General features: G+C 39.0%; 2 protein-coding genes across 6 annotated transcripts; one reads left to right on the forward strand and one right to left on the reverse strand.

Annotated features, from left to right (window-relative positions):
- Positions 1-211: 211 nt before the first annotated feature.
- Positions 212-8,331, reverse strand: LOC311426511 (lung adenoma susceptibility protein 2-like). 3 transcript variants are annotated; one of them, XM_084502873.1, is made up of 8 exons: positions 8,120-8,331; positions 6,870-7,206; positions 5,669-6,436; positions 4,409-4,559; positions 3,607-3,715; positions 2,118-2,249; positions 1,283-1,356; positions 212-619 (listed from the first exon to the last, which is right to left on the reverse strand). In XM_084502873.1, the coding sequence occupies exons 2-8, from the start codon at positions 7,192-7,194 to the stop codon at positions 517-519; spliced, it is 1,662 nt and encodes a 553-aa protein (XP_084358999.1). In that variant the 5' UTR covers positions 7,195-7,206; positions 8,120-8,331; the 3' UTR covers positions 212-516. The 3 variants fall into 3 exon arrangements, with proteins under 3 accessions (XP_084358999.1, XP_084359001.1, XP_084359000.1); XM_084502875.1 differs by having other exon boundaries at positions 8,145-8,270; XM_084502874.1 differs by having other exon boundaries at positions 8,081-8,262.
- A 56-nt stretch (positions 8,332-8,387) lies between these two features.
- Positions 8,388-15,015, forward strand: LOC311426527 (stAR-related lipid transfer protein 6-like). 3 transcript variants are annotated; one of them, XM_084502943.1, is made up of 7 exons: positions 8,388-8,436; positions 8,861-8,954; positions 9,106-9,155; positions 11,729-11,855; positions 12,454-12,571; positions 13,914-14,007; positions 14,341-15,015. In XM_084502943.1, exons 2-7 carry the CDS (start codon positions 8,865-8,867, stop codon positions 14,492-14,494), a joined length of 633 nt encoding a protein of 210 aa, XP_084359069.1. In that variant the 5' UTR covers positions 8,388-8,436; positions 8,861-8,864; the 3' UTR covers positions 14,495-15,015. The 3 variants fall into 3 exon arrangements, with proteins under 3 accessions (XP_084359069.1, XP_084359068.1, XP_084359070.1); XM_084502942.1 differs by having other exon boundaries at positions 8,416-8,529; XM_084502944.1 differs by having other exon boundaries at positions 8,430-8,538.
- Positions 15,016-15,067: the final 52 nt, after the last annotated feature.

Raw genomic sequence — 15,067 nt, forward strand, 5'->3', positions numbered from 1 at the left:
GTAAATTCACTTTTACTGACAAGAAAACAAAATTCCAGCTATAACTACAAGAAGTGCCTCGTGTATGTATCCTAAAAGTTACTTTTCCGTTGATATATAGGCAATCAAAGCCCTCTTTAAAATACTCTTCATTGCTGATAAAATTCTGATAAGAAAATAAGAAAAAATCTAATAGGCTGTGCAACTATGATACCCAGAACTGGACAAACAGTTTAGTTTATTTATTTTATTATTTTTATGAAAAATATAAATACACAGGGCTTTTTCCATGAAATGTTAATTTTGGTTTAATTCCATGTTCTTCGAAAAGTGGTGTCTCCTCACATGTTGTAATACCCTACTGGAAGCACTAATAACTCAAGGTTTGAGATAACTCGTGAAAGTAATGAACAGGTACAGAAATAATGAATAAAATATTTTTTTCAGAGCAGGCACTGGTCCACCTTTCAAAAAAAAATTGAACAATGTACAAGCTGACAAATTATTTAAATTACACAGTATTAAACTTCGTTGATATCAGCTTTTTTCTTCTTTATCTTCTTGATGATTGTCACTTTGTTCTTTTTTCATATTGGTATCTTCAGGAAGACTCTTAAGATGTGACACATGGTGTAAAGCCCTAAATTAGGAATTATGAAGACTTTAATAACAGTGTCTAAGTAGTTACAATCAACACAAAATTATGTTTTACTAGCAGTTTACTTACTAACAGTTTACGTACTAACAGTTTATCACTTTGAATTGTATTAGAAACAGTTCCCATCATCTTGTCTAACTGTCCACTCGTTCTGTTTTAGAGATTATAAAACAAATTAAGGTTTTCTTTTAGAAAAAGATAAAATATTGTGGGGAACTGAAATTCTAAACACATCTTCTCAAATATGGGCACTCATGCAAATTATTAAATTATTAAATTATTAAATTATTAAATTATTATGGAAAAGGTATTTAACACGGTGATAAACGTGTTAAATCATGTTATCAAAGAGCATATCACTCTAAAAATTACTGTATTTTTACACAAACCTTTTAATTTCACATCACAGTATTATACTTTTGTTGAAACAAATGCTCTGCGTAATCAAAACCTGTTTTCCACTCTGCCTTTTCTCAAAGTTATTATTTCTTTAGTTACTTACGACTTTCCAGTAGGATTGTTGTTAATTATTCACAATTTGCTTATTCTTAACATTTTTCAGATCCCACAACATCTCTCAGCTAATCATTCTTTCTCTTTACTTTCTGAAAACAGTGAAAAATCAGAAAATCGACAGTCACTTACTTCTGAATAGAATTGGTAAGAGGGATTATCTCGCTGTCACAGAGTTTTAATTCAGCATCTCCTTTTTCAAAAAGCTAAAAAATAAATAAATTGCAAACTGAGGAACACACCTGAATGTGACAGAAAAAAAAATAAATATAGCACATTTCATTGGAAAAGATTACCAAAAGCTTTACGGAAACACAGAATAATTCAGGAGGGGTTTAATCCAAGTTCCTGTGCAGCTATGATGTTGCAGAAGGTTGCTCCCTCTGGCCCATTCCTTATCCATATGCATGGAGAATTCATTCACTACTGAGCATAGGACATAAACTTTAAGAGCTGTATATAGGAAGCATTATGAAAACTTTATAAAGAAATTAATCTGTGAATTTTGAAACATAGGGGACACAAAATACTGAATCACTGATGCTAAAGCAGGCGAGGATAAAACACTTGAGAGTGACTTTTTAAAAATGCGATTCTCAAATGCCCCTGAAAGCCTGATATTAATTGGGATATAATCAGGAGGCAGCTTGTCCAGAACACATCAAGTGGCTGCTGTAGCTGGTGCTCGAGCAGCAGGGGAGCGTGATGTGCTCTGTTTGGGCAGGATTCTCTGGAATGTCGCCACCTTCTGGATAAGCAGCGCTTTCTGCACAGAGACTGATTCACAACGGCAGCAGGAACAGCAGAAAGACACGGGGCTTTAGGGCACAGCCATTTGGATCTTGATGCAACCTGGATGGAATCTGCTGGCAGTGTTGTTTTGAAGCTGACTGGAAAGCTCAGCCATAAAAGAATGTAAACAGCACATCGATACTGACAGGAGAGTACAAGGAAACTGACTACTTACTTTTTCAAACTCTTCCTTTTGCTCAGCCGTGTCGTTCGGGTTTAATCTTCCCTGAATTGCTTGAAGCTTAAACAACATTAGCTTCAAGGCTTCCAGGGGTCTGTGCTTATGATCTCCAGAAAAGATGTTTTCCTAAACCAAAATCCAAAAGAATGTGTTGATTGTGCACATAACAGCAACATTTCTTGATCAGTACACATAAAAATTTGAGGAAGTTTTGAAGTTTCCCTCAAACAGCTGAAAGGCAAATTTGTGAGTGTTTCTCTCTACCTGCTCTTTGCAAGTCTATTGATAAATTGCACATAAATCATGCTACTCTGGATCATCTTAATTTATGCCACTGTAGAGTTAGAGAAGTCACTGTAAATCCATGCATTTTTGTTTTGTCTTGTGCTTGTATGTTCTGAAGCAACACAGGAAGGTCTCAGCCTTGGCTTGTGTAAAATCATTCAAGAATATTATGGCTGTCAGCGTCAAGTCCTTTTAATGTTATGGCAGCAATGCTGGAACATCTTTTAACGTCTTATAACTAACAGAACAAGTAAGCAACATTAATGATAAGCATAGATTCATTCATATAATTAGCACCTTTGTGATAGCTGCTCATTCAATAATAAAACACAAAACAAGCAAGCAAAATAATTCAAGGTGCCAAACTTTGTGGGTCATCAAGAAAAACTCTTTTCTAGAAATGATGCCAAATTCATTAGAGAGAATCATTTAAATTACTCATGCAGATTGTTAGGTTCTGTGTCAAGCAACTCTGTAGGGGAACAGAAACGTGTGCCACTGTGGACTAACTTAAAGGATAATGCTTTGCTTTTCTGCAGGATGGGAAAAGAGAATGTTAGAGTGGTTAAGATTCAAGGACAGAGGGCAGAAAGGAAAAGCAACATACCACGACAGAAATGAACGTTATGCCTTTGGACTAGAACACTGGGCTCGGGGCTCATCTCCCTAGCTGAGGAAAGGGTAATAGAAATGGAAAGGGTTCATATAATTAAAATGAAAGACTGAACAATACTAAGACTGCCAAGAAGGCGATTAACATGTAAGAATGGGATTAAAATAATGAATAATCTAAAGAGAGTCAATTCAATCCAAAACCCAATTCCAGTGCGACAGCGTGAATAATAATATATTAATTTACCCCTTGAACTTGACTCATACCCAGCACGACACCAGCAAGGCTCTTAAATAGGAAGCATTTAATACATCTATAATAAAACATTTTTTTCTTTTACTCGAGGCAGGAAAATTACTGTTTAAACTAAATATGGAATGTAAAAGTAAAACTAAGTGTTAGCTCATGGGATTTAATAACTTTAAGAACTCATCATGCTGAAATACGACTAAATTACAGCAGTTTGACTTTCTACTTTGTACATTTTAGGAGAAGGAAAGCAATTTGGAGGTATCTCCCCTTCTGATATTTACCAGCCTTACTCATTTTGGGCACTCTAAGCAGTAAACCCTCAATTTTACTGACCTTGTTTTTGTCATCTAAACAGTCTTCCAAGAATTTATCGATGATGTCTGCCTTGGGGAATGGCAGAGGATTGTTTCTGTCCTCCCAGCATGCAGCCACTGGTGATTTGCTGCAGCGACATTAAACATGCAATGGAGAAGAACAACAGGTTGATAATCTGAAAGAATTCAACAGTCTTTCTGATGAAAACTGACTATGAGAGAACCACACTACTACTTTTTTCCAGTTTTGCCAGTTAAATCAAACCCTGAGTAGCCATAAAAAGCAACTAACTAACTAATAATAATAATAATAAATTAAAGACAACTAATTTTTAGCTATAATACAGCATACAGAAGTGTTTTTCTTACATCTGCAATTATATATTCAACACCCAAAGAAAAACAGTTATTTTAATAATATTTTTAGTAATAGGAATGCTGCAGGTTGGGACTTTTGCTCGCCTGTTAAATATAATTAAATTATTTCATTTTTCATATACTGTTAAATTTATCAATTTAAATTCCACCGAATAATGGTTCTCTTGAAGTAAATACCTTTGTGTATCAATGATATGTAAAATATATTATTAAAAGACAACAATAATATTGATAGCACTCTTTGCAAAACAGTGGAAAAGGGAAAGTAGTGCACTAATCTGACCTCAGAATATCAAATATTTAGCACTAGGCAGGAAATCTAACAATAAATCCTTTATGCACATGCCATATTACCAATATTTATAAACTCTACACAAAAGGAATTAAATACATAATGCATTTTTCTTAACAAAGGATTTCGTAATCTGTGTTTATTTACTTACAAAGCACCCAGAACATTTTCCCAGGGTCTTTCTGCCCCGAGTACATCTGTTGTAGAAGGACTGCCATCACCTTCCAGAGCGCTTGACAAACCTTCATTTGAACTCTCCAGATCTCTGTCAGCCTTCAAGGTGAGCAGCTCAAGTTGGTCTTCTAAAAAGCAAGGACAGAAAGCCCTTGAAGACAATTGGACACGTTATTTCCGCACTATTTTTAATTTTATGTAATACTCAAAATTACTACAGATGAATTAGCACTGGAAATATTTTACAGATTGTGTAGCCACAGCACAACACCTTTGCTTATGTTGGTATGGCAATGAAAAATGTGAATCAGCAGTACCAAAAAGATGTTTCTAGCTGGGAGAATGTTTAAAGTAATCAAGTGTTTCTCTTCCTACGTAAAACAAGTGCTGCATTCAAGATTATTTAATGATTATATGCTTTCATGCTGTAGAAAATCTAATTAAATTTTCTGTAGAAATGTAATGAATTCACCAAACAAATATTATTTATTAATCCTGCAAAAATTAAGTTAGTTTTCTTATTTGTATGGGTTCTTCTAACAGCTTTTTTTAAAGACATGTGGGAGAAGAAACACAAACGTATACATGAGTATCACATATACAATCACACAAAACTCACATTTTAGAGTAAGTTGAGACAAGCACTAATCACGACAGAGACATTCTCAGCTATTTTTATACCCACCCTTTTCATGATTGATAGAAAAATTCTGTTTGGGAAAAAAAAAACGATATATGCATGCATCTGAAGTCCATCATGCATACATATTGAAAAGGTGTTTGCAGACATTTGTGTTATCTGGCATTTTGTGACTTTGAATTCACAACATTTTAACTTAGCTTTCGCACCTAACCTCTTGGAAGAAAGAAGAGATCAATATTTGTGCTTTGCATAATGAAGAAAAAGAATAGACATCATATCATTTAATGTAAAGCTTGAAATTCTATTCGAATATTTATAGAATTACTGTTGTTATCTTGCTGTAAGATATGCCACTGTGATAAATATTCTCTGCTGTAAAAGGAATGCTTAAATACTCACCAATATATGAAAATTTACAGTATAAAAGCTATTCAGCTTGGTCATCTAACTAATAAATGCTTTGAATCACTTGTCAAAGATGGAGGTAAATAAATCTGCTGTACAATGCAGACTAACATAACGAGAGCTTTTGTTTGAAAATGAAATTCATTAGCTCGCCCTCAAAATTCAGAAACAATTGTGAACTCTAGTTACCTCCGAATGACTGGTTGGTGTGCTTTGAAAAGGAGGTATCAGATTGGAGGAGTGCATCTGTGCTGTCATACTTGCAACTTTCTGCTACTTCGTTATCACCTGTCAGATCCAGGCAACCACTTTTTTTAAGAAAATCAGCACCGTCCTCATCTACGGAGCACTGGTTTTTCAGCATCTCAGAAATCTGCGAAGAGGAAGCTTTGCTTTGGGTGTTAAAATTGCGTCCATCACTTTCTTTAGTCGCAGCAGAGAAAAGGTTATGACTCTTCAGCCAGACTGGGTAGTGAGAACTGGGAATACTGCTTATCCCTGATACACTTAAGTCAGCCTTCTGACTGGTAAGCCACCTTGGGTAATTCTTAGCAGGAAGAGTGGCAGAGTTCTCAACAGATAAGGGTCTGGAACTTCCTTTCGAGGAGATAGAGTACTTGTTAGGTGTAAACACATCATATTTCCTTTTATTGAAGGCTTTGTGTACATTCTGATTAGCATCAGCTTTGCTGTTCTCCTGAAGACAGGAGCCCCTTTCAGTATCGAGGGACACGGTGTGGGAAGGGCAGACAGATTTTTTAAGTGGCCATCTGCTCCACTCACTATTTTGTCTTGATTTAAAAGGCCTGCTCAGGACGCAGGGCAGCGATCCATCTGCTGGAAAAGCTAACAGATCATCTGTCGCAAGACTAATCGAGTCTGGGTCACATTCCATCTCCCCTCTACAGGGTGAAGCAAGAGAACTTAATCCGACGTGCTCATTACAGTCATCCAACGCTGAAAAACAAAGACAGTTTACATGAATCGCATAACTTCAGGCATACCAGAATGACACACTTGTAAGATCTAACGTGGAGTAATAAATTAAAGCTGGGTATATTATTAACCAAGGGGTACTGCATTATAGTTCTTGCAAGAATTGGGATCTTGATAAAAAAAACAGCAATTAAAAGTTACGTCACCTTTTGGAATACACATTTACAGTCTGGAATATTTTCTGAATGCAATATTTGCACCACAGAGAATGACAAATATTGCTAGCCATGATCAAGCATCATTTATTATACCACGAAGACTTGCAGGCAGTCATACAGGGAATACTCCACCAAAACAGCTGACATGAGACAAGGAATTGCAAAACCATCGGCAGTGGAGGGAAACAAACAAAAAAAAACAACCAGAAAACATCAAAACTTGTTAAAAGACGTACTTGCAGAAAACACACAGTGTTTTCCTTTGACGTGATGCTTTGAAAACTCCGCTGGTTTGGGAGTACTTTGACACAGGCAGATCTTCCCAGTGGTTATTTCTGAAGACGTGAGACTTAGATCAAAATCTTCGATATAAGCTTGCAGCGCCTCAGATGCAGAGCTGTAAAGCTTGTCCTTGTATTGAATCAAACTGCAGGAGCACGAATTGCTGCTGCCAATGCTGGTTAGAAGAACAGATACTGTTGAATCAGGAGAGGAGACACTGCTTTTTTTATTAAGCTGGTCGTGGTGTTTATCCAGATTTCTGTTTGGATCTTCACTCATTTTTTAAGGTATCTAAATGGAAAAAGAAAGTCCAAGTCATCACCTGCACTGAAATAACTTAAATACAGTTTAATATAAATACAGTTGGTTCTCAAACTGTAATGTATCTATGATTTTCTTTTTTTAGTTATGTAAAATGTCAGTAATCTAGAGGAAAATAATATTTAGCTATTCGACTTCCTGCTTTTCAAGTAACTTAGTCATCCATAGGCGTCACGCCTAGAAAAGTAAAAGAGAGAAAATAAAGCCTCAGGGAGAAAAAAAAAAAAAAAAATATATATATATATAAAATATGTATCTCAATAGGGGAAACTTCTTGTATACCGAAGCTTTAGCAGAGCACAGAGCTGAGAGGATGGCAAAGAAATCCAGCTCCTCACTAATTCCCAAGGATCCTCAGCTTTTCCAGTAACTGTGCTTCATGTTGCTGACATTCAGCAAAGAAATGCAGGCATATCATTATCTTTTATTTCAGAGCCTGCACAATGGGGGTTCTCATAGAAAATGACAGAAGTAGCTTAGTATAAATAAAAAAAAAATATTGAATGTAACTGAAGTAGAAACGTATTACTCCTGTAGGTTCTTTTATATGGCCAGATGTGTACACACATCAGTATTATTTTACAGGTCACAACAAGAACTGATTTAGCATCGGAGCACTTAAGATTTATCCAATTTACACAATTTGGCCAACGCTTTCCAAGCTGACTTCGTAACCCCCCCAAACCATGGACTGAAGGGCAGAATGGCTCCAAATCCTGCAAGCAAGATCAGAATCTCCTTGTAATTATAATTCCTGCAAGCAAAAGCCCATTTGAGAAGCACGTTAGTGTGTTAGAAAGAAGCAGACGCTGCAACGAGGCACAGGAATTAGTAACTTTATTACGCAGAGCACCACACGCAGACGCGGATCACCACGATTTACACGGAAAGGAGGAGCGGGGCCCTACAGCAGGGCTGCTGGAAGCCTCCTGGGTCTCTTTGACCCCAAAATACCGCCGGTGCCCCCCGCCTAGCCCGGGACAAGGAGCCGGGACGAGCAGAGCCCCTCACACCCCGCAAGGCCCCCTGAGCCCCCTCAGCGCTCCCCGAGCCCGCACCCCCACACAAAATGGCGGCGGGCACGCGCGGCCTCATGGGAGTTGTAGTCCGAGGCGGGCTGGAGGCGCAGCGGGGCGGGGCGAGCTGGGACTACAACTCCCGGCATGCCCCGGGGCGGGGCTGAGCGCGGCCGTGAGGCGGGTGAGGAGAGCCTGAGGGGGACGGGTGTGAGGAGGAAAGGAGGAGAGGTTGTGGGGGCTGTGGGGCGTCCTGGCGGCTCCGGATCCCCGTGTGGTGAGCCCTGTGAGGAGGGGGACACCCGGTTTGCACCCATTTTGGGGTTTGGTGGCAGTGAGGTGCAAGCTGGGCGCTGGAATTGATGAGAAACTCCCACCCCAGGTCCTGGTCATCAGGCGTCCGGGCTGGGGAACGGTCGGTGTAATGTTGTTTTAATAAATGCCTGGCTTTGTTTCTGAATTGGAACATGACGACCAAGAAGACGTGATAGAAATGCTCAAGGTTTATTAAAGCCTTCAGAAATAATAGAGAAGTGAGCCCTGTGCCTTGCTGCCCTTCAGGGGATGCTCCTATTGCATGCCAACAAATTGCTTTTACGTTTTTACAGCTAAATGGACTATAAGAAAATCACGGATGAAATCTCAGAAAAAATCTTATCGTACAGCCAGGATACTTCAGGATGGAGGGTGATAAAAGTTTCGGTAAGTGAATACCAGTTAATACTTCTAATGAAGTTATCCGTATTAAGTACATCTTGTTGCAGAAAGCGTTTAAAACGTTGTTTTGCTTTAAAAACTAGCGACTGGTGAAAGGTAGTGCACTAACTTTTTATTTTCTTTTTCTCATTTTGAGAAAAATGTTACAGTTTCTTCCAAGCCTTCCAAAGAGTATGCGGGAAATATGTAAGTATTTGCGTTTTGTTTGTCGTTGTAACGAACGCCAACATCTGTCCCGAGCGGTGACACCCAAGATCTAAATGGAAAAAGTAATCGTGTTTGGTCTTGTTAACTGCAGGGATTTTGCACTATAGCTGCCCCAAGTCAGCAATAGTTCTGGAATAGAAGAGGTGCATTTCCCAAACAATTTTAAATGTGCTATGAAAATTAAACATTCTATGTAAGTTATTAATATGGAGTAAGTAGATACCTTTTAGCCTGAAGTTGGAAGCTGTTCCTGGTTGAATATCCTGTTCATGCCATTACAGCTGTCAACAGGAGTTCCCTTTTCACATCTTCACACTTGCGAAATGACTGATACTTACACATGTAAACACACTGAAGCTCTCACTCTACTTTACCCGTGCCTTTTTCTTCCTGGCACTTGAAACTGAATTTGCTGTAGTGGGAAGAAGATTATCTTTTAGTCTCTGAAGCAGCAGCAGCATCTGTCCACTCTTCTTTTGAGCTATGAATTCTGTGCTGTTGTTGAGCTGGATTTTGCCCAGAGGGTGGAATTAGGGGAGGTAGAGTAGTAACCTGATCATATAACTTGCTGACGCTGACTGTTCTTTTTTACGTTCATCCTTTCTGCTTCCTTGCCCCTCTCCAAGCTCTGCAGTCCTTCTCATTTATGCTGGCTGTGGCACTCAACTGGTGGCTGAGACAGATCACTGAAACAGGGAGAAAAGAAATCTCACTGAAGAGAAGGATGCGAAAGGGGAGTAAAAGGACACTTACGGTGTTTCCTTAGCTTTTTTTTTTTTAATGCCTAATAGGTATTAAATTATATTAAATGTCAGTCTAGACAAAGAAGCAGTAGAGACAATACGCATCTGATTATTTAAATTTGTAAATTCTCAGTAAGATGAGATGTTTCTGATGAGTGGCACTCCAAATCCAAAAATCGTGCTTGGTTTTCTGATTCCTTCTGAAGCACGGAAGGTATTCACTAGAGCATGCGACGCTGTATTAATGATACTACAAAAGAATTCCATTATAGTATTATAATGGAAAGTAATATGCCATTAGAATACGTTCAGAGTATTATTATCTTAATAAGAATTTGAATAGCGCGGATGCGGCATTGTTCTCGTGTTTCAGATCTTATTCCCGTGCAGGTGGGTGTGAAGGACTTAGAATATGGTAGCTTGGGAACTCATAAGGATGCGCCTGACTTGTGTCTTTTGGGTGAAAAAGGCATCCTGCAGTCCTCATCAGGCACGTAGGCAGTCAGGAGAAGCAAATATCTTTGTCATGTTAACGAGCTGCATCGATCCCTGGCATCTTTTAGGAAGGAGAAGGAATATCAGCTGTTTCTAGAAGCAAAAATATAGCTGTTCCCCTTTCCAGTGTGACATTCCACATTTATTAACCACGTATCACAAATGCCAGTTCCTTTTCTAAGTGGCAGGAGTAGGAAGAGTTTGCTTTACTTGCCAAGAGAAGGCAGCATCAAAGCTGGTAGAGAAAACACAGATTCTTGCTTCACGTGGGTGAAATATTTCCAGCAGAGTTCAGGGTAGCATGGGGTCTCTCTTGATGTTTTGTCTTCTAAGCAAACTTTGTGGTTGTTAGATTAACAACTACAGAGTTTAGGACAGAAAACTTTACAGGATGCAGGTGAGAGTTGCTTAGGATGCTGGGAAACATAAATCCATGGCAGCTACGGAAATAAAGGGTGTATTCAAATATTAATATGATTTTAACTGGCCCTGCCATGGTTTACATTCCCTGTTTTTGAGCAGACATTAAAATGTTTTCCACCACCCTCAGAGCTGTTGTAGTTAGCAGAGAGGCAAGTTCCTGCAGCAGTCCCTCACACCCACGCTGCCACTTCACCAAGTGGTGATGAAATAGCTGTTTGCTCTTTTTCTCTTCCAGTCCTGTATTGTTAGGGGCTGCAAATCTGATACCGCGTTTCTTAACCTCTTTGTGAGCAGAATCCTTTCAGCTCGTTTGTGCAGCATCCTTAACCTTTGTGTTCGATTGCTGTAAGTGATTAGTGCAGTGATTCAGTTTCCCAGAAACCAGGTGTGTGAACTGCCCGTGCTAGTGAGCGTTTCCCAGCATGAGAGGAGTTTCCTATTTCCTTGTAAGAGGCCGCTCTTCCCTGCTCTGAACTTTCCCTTGGATTTCCCAGAGTATTAGGAACAAAAGCTGGAGAAACACCAGCGTACTGGTTCGTAAGTAGTGAGATTTGCAGTATCAAAACGGTTTGAAAGAAAAATATGAATTAATAGGTAAATTACATAGATATAAATTAACACATTTTTATCTAATAGCTGACAATAAATGATTCATTTAAGATGTGTGACATTAAGAATGTGATGGTCTCAAAAATCAGCCACAAAATCATAATTTTTATTACTGCTTGCATTTTAAGCCATCAAGTGCAATCACGTTTGTTGTCTTTCCCCTCATTATAGGCTGGTGTTCCCACCTTCTAGCTGTTTCTTACTGTGTAACTTATTTTCTTAATAAATGTGAATTTAAAAATCTGGTTTTGTTCTGTTTTTGTTTGTTTTTACAAAATGTAGATACCGTGGAGAAGGGATAATTGAGGAAGTCCCTAGTAAAATTATCCCTTTCATGTATCTTCCTGAATATCGAAACAAATGGGACAAAGCACTAAAATCTTACAGTCTGTTAGAAAGCGTTGACCAGGTAATGCAATTGTTTAAAATACGGTTTTTAACTATTTTTGCCTGAATTGTGGTGACTAAAGAGATCTCTGCTGGGATGAAGAAAGCTCTTCATCTTGGGAAGGGGTGTAAAATGGGGGTTTTAAAAGGAAGGTTACAGTTGCTTGCATGCTGCTAGAGGAAGGATGAACGAAATCACACCAGGGAATCTGCAAATCAAAGCCTTAATAATATGGAAATTATCACAAGACGTTTCTTGGATTTGACTGGGTGCTGCGCTCATGTGGGCACACGAGACAAGGACAGAATGAAGGCGTAAGTGATGCTGTACTAGGTATTCTAGCTCCAGATACTAAACGTGCATGTTCTGAGTTTCTCACGCAGCAATTTTACTGCTCAGATCCAAGCCTCAAGGACTGGCAGCACATCCTCACCCCTTCTTCCTGGCTGATCCCTTTTGTGGCTGTGGTGTTAGTTCAGCATTAACCAGACAGAACTTACCCTAACACATAGAAATACATTTTTGCCACCCTCTCATTATTCATGTGATGCTTGTCCATCAAATAAAGCTTAGCTTTTTACACACTAATCCACACAAAATTCCCTGTACTCACTTGTAGGACACTGGTATCTACCACAGCGTAACGCACAGCTATGGCATGGGCCTGATTTCCTCGCGAGATTTTGTCGACCTGCTGCATGTCAAAGCTTATCCTGGTGGCATCCTTACAACTAACTGTGAGTTCTGTGTAATTACTGCGTGCTTATTTATTTTGGAAAACCTCGTGAATTTCTTTAGGATCAGTTCTGCAGTCTAATCAGAGGATATAGACTCCTTGCATGTGGTCTGATTGATAACAGTTCCCTCTGGTTTGTTCCAAAACTGTTTCTTTAACACTGAAACTATCGTTCGTAGAACATCCAGAGCTGGAATAGACCCACGAGGATCATCCAAGTCCACCTTCTGACTCTGCACAGAGTTAAACCATTTAGCATATAGCTAAGGGTGTTGAGCACCTGAGCACCCTCTCAGCGAGGAGCTGTTTCCTGATCTGGAAGTCCAGTCTGGATTTCCCCTGGTGCAGCTTTCAGCTGTTTCCTTGCGGTCACCGGAGAGCTCAGCACCACCCTCTCTGCTCCCCGCTCACGAGGAAGCTGTGGCTGGTGATGAGACCACCTCAGCTGCTCCTCCCAACTCCTCCTCACATGCCCTCTAGTCCTTTCACTGTCTCTGTTGCCCTCATGCCCTAAAAAAAAATAATAATAAACAGTAGCACTAACAAGAAATTTAGAATTTATTTCAATATAGAAGGTCATTTTTTGTTAAATAAACTCTTCTTTATACTTTGGGGTCTTCCTGGGCTTCTACTAGGGACTTCTCGGAGTGAACTTTGCTAATTTGGTCTGTAGTTGATTGTATACATACACAAAATGTAAGATGATTAATTTCACATGATAAACAAGGAAATTAGCTCACTGCTATTTCTGCGCGGGGTTTTTCCTTTGCGGGGGTCTTAGGACATGGCAGAAAATGCCCTTATTCACCTTAGATCTTTACCGACCTACCACTATTTTTCAAGCCATGTCACAACACTTTATTACGCAAAATTAATGGGGAGCTAAACAAAACAACCCCTCCTAACTACTGCTCTAAACAAAACCACCCCTCCCAATTACTACTGTCCATGTACGCAGCAAACAGTTTCCTCGTCTTCTTTGCGACTGCATTAACTAATGAGAGACAGCTGCTACCAAACTGACTGCTTTGTCCTGAACTAAACCACAATTCAACACTTCAGGATGTGTAATCACGTCCCGAGGATAAAAAACTGCTGGGTATGCTTGCCCAAACATCCACAGAGATTTCGGTTTATGTTGAAATATTTGATGTCCTTTAGATATCTCGCTTATAGAATAAAATGATTGAACACATCAGGGAGCATATTGTGAGATCTTTTACTATCCCACACAGGTTGGAGTTGTTGTTTTCAAAAGTTATTTTTGAGTTTTATGATTCACATGTATAAAAATAGGTTAATTTCACCTTTTTTTTTTTTTTTGTGTGTGTGGCAACTTGTAGCCATCAGCGTGGAATATTCCAGCTGCCCTCCGACTCCCTCTTGTGTCCGAGGCCGTAACAATCCCTGTGGGTACGTGTGTTCTCCCTTGCCTGAGTAAGTATTTCAGTGGCCTCTTCAGTTACTCACTTGTCCTCTCTATACCAAGCTTAAATCTGCTGAACTCAAACAGCTTATTATTATTTAGACAGTTTTATTTAGGGCAAACTTTTAGATTTTTGTGCAGATCAATCTTCTGAAACAACTGAGGGAACCTTGTTAGACTCAACAGCTGAATTTAATCTTCTAGGACCATTTGTATACCCTTCATTTTATATATGAGTAATTTCAGCAGAGATTGTGAACACTTGTAATCATTTGCACAGCTCAGTAAGTTTCAAAGCAGCAGTAACAACTGTTAACTGAAGGATTTTGCTCCTTTCATCGCAGGAATCCAGAGCACTCTAAGCTAGTTGTATTTATTCAGCCAGAACTCGGAGGAATGCTTCCCTGCTCCGTGGTGGAGACAGCGTTACCTACGACTCTCGTAAACTTAATCACTGAAACAAGGGCTGGACTGAAAAGCTTTAAAGACCGTAATTAAACATAAGTGGAAAATAATATGGGCTTAAGTCACGTGCGTTTTTTACTTCGATTCATATTTAAAATGGAAGAGGAAGTTTATTTTAATGGTGTATGTGGAAATGTGTAAAGCTCGACTTCTCTGTTAACGTAGTGAATGCTTTTGGGGAATGATGCAAGAACCTACCCCGAAGTGCCCTCAAAGCACAGGATGTAGCTTTCACTGTTATCAGGTGATGTCTTGTAATATTTTTGCACTATGTATGCGGTCACATGAGGACTCGGTGATGCAAATTATAAATGTTAAAATGCAGTAGTCAAATATTTTGCTATAGCTTTAAAACACTTTGATAAGTTCTTACCTCAATTATGCACTCCTGACTGAAACAAGCGAAGATCTCGTGTACTAGAGACTTTAAACATGTTTATTAAGTGTGTGAGTGTAATTAGAAACTATATCACTGGTTTGCAATTAAATATTTGAAGGAAAGACTGGTGAATATGATTATACAGCATCTCATTAAAAGCTGCTCTTTATACTCACTCAGATTGTCTGTCGTCTTCTGAATCCTGAGCTCCAAAACCCACCGTGAGT

This window comes from Aythya ferina, assembly GCF_964211825.1.
Source record: "Aythya ferina genome assembly, chromosome: W".
NCBI classification, from domain to species: Eukaryota; Metazoa; Chordata; class Aves; order Anseriformes; family Anatidae; genus Aythya; species Aythya ferina.